General features: G+C 39.7%; 1 protein-coding gene across 1 annotated transcript; it reads right to left on the minus strand.

Annotated features, from left to right (window-relative positions):
• Positions 1-659: 659 nt before the first annotated feature.
• On the minus strand, positions 660-5,379 carry LOC104459047 (actin, alpha cardiac muscle 1). Its single transcript, XM_010079328.1, has 6 exons — positions 5,306-5,379; positions 3,882-4,206; positions 3,062-3,223; positions 2,757-2,948; positions 1,347-1,528; positions 660-988 (listed from the first exon to the last, which is right to left on the minus strand). The coding sequence occupies exons 2-6, from the start codon at positions 4,198-4,200 to the stop codon at positions 845-847; spliced, it is 999 nt and encodes a 332-aa protein (XP_010077630.1). The 5' UTR covers positions 4,201-4,206; positions 5,306-5,379; the 3' UTR covers positions 660-844.
• Positions 5,380-5,385: the final 6 nt, after the last annotated feature.

The following is a 5,385-nucleotide window of genomic DNA, read 5'->3' on the forward strand; positions in this document are numbered from 1 at the left end:
AAAGATTAAGGATTAAAACTTCCCTAAAACCTTTGTGTGATGTGAAAATAATCATTATAACAATTGCATGTTTATACAGCAAAAGTTTTATTCTTGCACATTAGTACAATAAAGATTTCATTTCTTTATCTCTGGCTTTGAAGAGATGGGGGAGATGAGTGAACTGTCATTTTGAGTTAATGTTTTGTCATCAATATTTATAGCCCACAGAAAACAATTGTATGACTCTTTAGGATTTAGCTAATTAGTTATAAATTGCATTCTAAATGTATTAACATAATTCTTTTACAGCTTTGTCTTTCAATAAATTAATATTGAAATGCTTGAGTTATAATCAATGCAACAGGAGAAACATTTCTAAATACAGTGAGTGAATATGGGAGGTTTCCTTCCACTTGTTCCACTTACTGGGTCTATCCTCAAGGTTATTTCTTTGTAAGCCTTGATATATGATGCTTCTTCTGTTTCAAGTTTCAAAATTAGAACTATAAAGTACAAACTCTTACTAATAGAAACCATCACCTAACATGCCTACATCGCTTAGAAGGATACGCATGCAGTGAAGGCATTGATAGGTTTGATGGGAGTTTCAAAATCCCAGGGTGCTTAGTCTCATTTTTTTAACTGAATAATACTTATAATAAAACAAAAGACAATCATTTTTAGGTTGCAAGTCCCAGATCTTGTTTATTTATAAAGCAATAAATATTAGAAGCACAAATAAATTGCACGGGTGTGTAAACAAACTGTACAATGACTGAAGAGTTCAGGAAGGGTTGCCAGAAGACTCCAAGAAGCATATTGTCGTCATCCTGAGTGGGAAGTAAGTTGAGGGGAAAAGTGCTTAGAAGCACTTGCGGTGGACAATGGATGGACCAGCTTCATCATACTCCTGTTTACTGATCCACATTTGCTGGAAGGTGGACAGAGATGCTAGAATGGAGCCACCGATCCAGACAGAGTACTTGCGCTCAGGTGGGGCAATGATCTAGGATAAAGAAAAACAACAAAATCCTAATTTAACAGTTACATTTCTGAACAACCAACCCACACCACCAGTGTAACAAACCAGTAGATATTTCCTTAAGTAAATAAAGAATTTTTCTATAATAACAGTATTGATCTTCAGCAGCTGGTATAACACATGTAACATTCCTTAAGAAAATCTTTAACCATATTTTCCTCTTTTCTAACACTTGCTTCTAATCCATATAATTATGCTGATTAAATGGAATTTCTTCTAATTTGTCCATCAGCTTTTGAGCTGTTCCTCTATCCTATTTTAACAATGTGGGCATTTTCCCCATCCTTACCCATAGTTTATAGTACAGAGTCAAATTCCTCACCTTGATCTTCATAGTGCTAGGAGCAAGTGCAGTGATTTCTTTCTGCATGCGATCAGCAATGCCAGGGTACATTGTCGTTCCACCTGAGAGGACGTTGTTAGCATACAGGTCTTTACGAATATCGATATCACACTTCATGATACTGTTGTAAGTAGTTTCGTGAATACCAGCGGATTCCATACCTTGAGAAGAAATAAGACTGTAGATCAGTAAATTATGCAAGAGCTTTTCATTAAAAGAACTCAGCATTTCTCCTCATCATTAATATAAACTTCTATGATATTTTTGTTGTAAAACTGCTTACTGATTATTAAATGTTATAGAAAAACATAAAAAAATATAATCACAGAACAAGCCAAGAAAAATAAAACTATCTGTTAGAAATGGTAAGAATCATAATAAATGTGCAAAAGAAAGGTAATCAAAATATACAGTAAAAGAAGTGGACACACAAGATAAAATCATTTAGTATACAGCAAAGGGAGAAAGTTACATAGAGCAGAAAACAAGGATCAGGCTATGTCAGAGTCTCAAAAAAGCAGTAGTTGAATATAGACAAGAATAAAGACAACGAAAGCAAGCAGTTGAATTATAACTACAGAAGACAGTAGTAGCTTAATCTCTTTTTCACCCTACTCAAAATAGAGTCTATACTGTTTATAAACATCAAGGCAAGACAGAACTAAGACATGGGCCACAGTATTAGTACTTGATGGTCAGGAAAAAGAAACCAGAAGCAAGTGTTTGTAGGTTGCATTCCAATTTATTAATTTTAACAGGTGCTTCCTGAAAGGGCTGACACTAGATCCACAGTAAGATGTCAGCTGGTGAACAACTGCATCTATTACTCATGACTTAGAGTATAAGCATTTGGTATATCTGTCAGCTGCACTCACAAACAGCAAAGCTTACCATCTTGACCACGGCAATGTTGAAACACAGTGCTTATAAATTTACAGACACCTTCGTTCCATTTTTTCCCCTCCCAGACACTTTACTTCTTCATGGAGTCAGATACTGTTTGAAGCGTAAGCCTTACAAATACAGCACTGAAAGGTATTCTTGCCATCAGCAACATAGAATCACAGAATATCTTGATTTGGAAGGGACCCATAAAGATCATCGGGTCCAACTCCCTAATGATGATATTCTAACAGTACATTTTATCATAAAAAAATTGTGGCCCTAAAACCTGGTCTAAAATTCGCAACAAGAGCCCCGAGCTCAGCTAATTACCAGTTGAGCTCACATCAAGCACAGTTTACAGGGACCAGAGAATCTAACTCATTATTTATTTATGTTTGTTTTCATGCCAAATTTAGACAAGCAGGAACAGGAGTGGGACACTTTCTAGATCTTCTGATTCATTCACGCCTCCTACTGAAAGGAGAATTTCCTGGGAACACTTACCAATAAAGGATGGCTGGAATAATGTTTCAGGGCAGCGGAAACGTTCGTTGCCGATTGTGATCACTTGACCATCAGGCAATTCATAGCTCTTTTCCAGAGAGGAGGAAGACGCAGCCGTGGCCATTTCATTCTCAAAGTCCAGTGCAACATAGCACAATTTCTCTTTGATATCACGAACAATCTCACGTTCAGCTGCGGATATACAGGAACCAAATCAAGGTTTGGAGAAGCAGAATACTAGAGGAAGAAGATGGGCCAAGAGAGACATGAGGATTTTCACAGGAGGGAAATGCCAAAGGACTGACCTGTTGTCACAAAGGAATAGCCACGCTCCGTGAGGATCTTCATGAGGTAGTCAGTCAGATCCCTGCCAGCCAGATCCAGACGCATGATAGCATGAGGCAAAGCATAACCTTCATAAATGGGTACGTTGTGGGTGACACCATCACCAGAGTCAAGAACAATACCTGAGAGAGAAATGACAGAGAGCAGGTGGAATCACCTAGCAAATGCTTAGAGCCCTTAGGCACAGTAAGCAGCAACAAACACAACAAAATACAGGATTTTTCAGGCAGTATGAAGTAGCATCATTCTATTTTAACCATAAAGATCTTGCCCATTCCTTCTGCCTTTGCTTGCCTGGATATTCCAGTTTGGTGTGAACTTTCCTGTAAAACAGTTGTCCTGTACTTATTTTAAGCTAATCCATATGAACAGCCTTCCACTGCTACTACACTGAGCAGTAAGTGTATTTGCAATAGTGATTCTTCCAATTCAATAATGGCCATCTTTTGGGCACAGTTTAAACCCTTAAACTGGTGTAACACTTGTGTCATGGCAGTGTCTTCACAGGAAAGTCTCCTCGTTTGCATCATGACAAGCTGCAGGAGAGTCAGTTCCTCAGTGCCTCTCTGAAAGCCATGCAGACAGGTCCGCATTGCTCTTTCCACAGACTATGTTGTGTTGGCTTTTCTGCTACTGTTATCGTCTATTGCTATAAACTAAAAATACCTAGTTTTCTGCAAATCTCAATGAGTCATGGTGGTCTGTTTCCTATTTGGAGTGAGAAGGAAGGACAGTTCCTGAATGGAAAATTATAGATAGTGTTTATTTTTATTATTTTACCTGTTGTACGACCAGAGGCATACAGGGACAGGACAGCCTGGATCGCTACATACATAGCAGGTACATTGAAGGTCTCAAACATTATCTGGGTCATCTTTTCACGATTAGCTTTAGGATTCAAGGGGGCTTCTGTGAGCAAGGTAGGGTGTTCCTCAGGGGCCACACGGAGTTCATTGTAGAAAGTGTGGTGCCAGATCTTTTCCATATCATCCCAGTTGGTGATGATGCCATGTTCAATCGGATATTTCAAAGTGAGGATACCTCTTTTGCTCTGAGCTTCATCACCCACATAGGAATCTTTTTGTCCCATACCAACCATAACGCCCTAAGAGAAAAAAAAAAAAAAAAAGAAAAGCATTGCTTGAGCCCAAACAACTACACCACAGACGACTAAGCTATTTTCAAGAAAGGCGATGCCACTAAAAGGTTGTTTAGGAAAAGAAATGAGCATTATTATTAAAACATTAAGTCAACAGAATTTGAAGTTTTCTCATAATATCCTTTTTTCTTTAATCAGATGAAAGGCTTTCCCCCCCTTTTTTACTACACTTTTTATTTTCAACTACTTCTTTCTGGCCCAAAAGTTTGACTGAAAGTAAACTGCACAATATCATGAGAAGAGAAGGATACAGAGAGACATACAAAGAGAGTTTATAAACAAGAAGATATGGAGGGAAATAAGCCTTCTACTGAAGGAAGATACCGCCAAAGTGACTATTGCTATGGAGCCTCAGCAGTAAACGTAATAACAATATGCACGTTGTTTTACTTTAAAAAAAAAAAAAAATTAGAAACTTTTTACCAAGGAAATTGTAGGAGAAAAAGTACTGTATTTTCTGTGTGCTGATTTAACTGTAACAAAAGAGAAGAAGAATGACATGGGAACAGAGAAAAGGAGGCTTAGAGACCAGTAAGAAGGTAAGACCAGAGACAGACAAAAGAGTACAGGAAATTGAAAGATGTTTAGTATGTGAAACATTGGGCAGGATGGGTGGGAAGGGCCTTAAACAAACTGCATCGTGTGCACATTTAGCCCATGGAGATGCCTTTGAACTGGCACCAGCAGCAGATCTGGCCTAGGGGATGCAGTGGGCAGCAGCTCTGTAGGAAGATGGGTTTGGGCTCATTAGGAGAGAAAGCAGGGAGAGAGTCAAGAGGAAAGTTGGTGAGTTAGAAATAGATAGGGGAAAGGGAGAAAGTGACAGAATGGAGGTAAGGGACAGCCAAAAGGGGAGTTGAAGGAAGCACCAGAGAGACCTGGAAGGGCGTTGCTATTGCTATTGCTACCGCAATAAGGGAGCACCGGGAAAGGCAGAGTATACGGGACAGGACAGAGGAACTAAGGAGGGAAGGGGAGAGTGGAGGCGACTTCTGGCGAGAGGGGAAAGGCTCGGTCCTGCCCTGGCCCTGCCCCCCGGGTTTACCTGGTGCCTTGGGCGGCCAACGATGGACGGGAAAACGGCCCTGGGGGCATCGTCCCCGGCAAAGCCCGCCTTGACCAGCC

Source organism: Pterocles gutturalis, unplaced genomic scaffold, assembly GCF_000699245.1.
Source record: "Pterocles gutturalis isolate BGI_N339 unplaced genomic scaffold, ASM69924v1 Scaffold52963, whole genome shotgun sequence".
In the NCBI taxonomy this organism is placed as follows: Eukaryota; Metazoa; Chordata; class Aves; order Pterocliformes; family Pteroclidae; genus Pterocles; species Pterocles gutturalis.

Excerpts from the sequence above, each read along its gene's own strand:
- LOC104459047 (XM_010079328.1), bottom strand. The coding sequence starts at position 4,200 with ATGGTTGGTATGGGACAAAAAGATTCCTATGTGGGTGATGAAGCTCAG. Across the intron at positions 1,529-2,756 it reads ATTCCAGCCATCCTTTATTG|GTATGGAATCCGCTGGTATT; the intron begins GTAAGTGTTCCC and ends TTTCTTCTCAAG. Across the intron at positions 989-1,346 it reads CTAGCACTATGAAGATCAAG|ATCATTGCCCCACCTGAGCG; the intron begins GTGAGGAATTTG and ends TCTTTATCCTAG.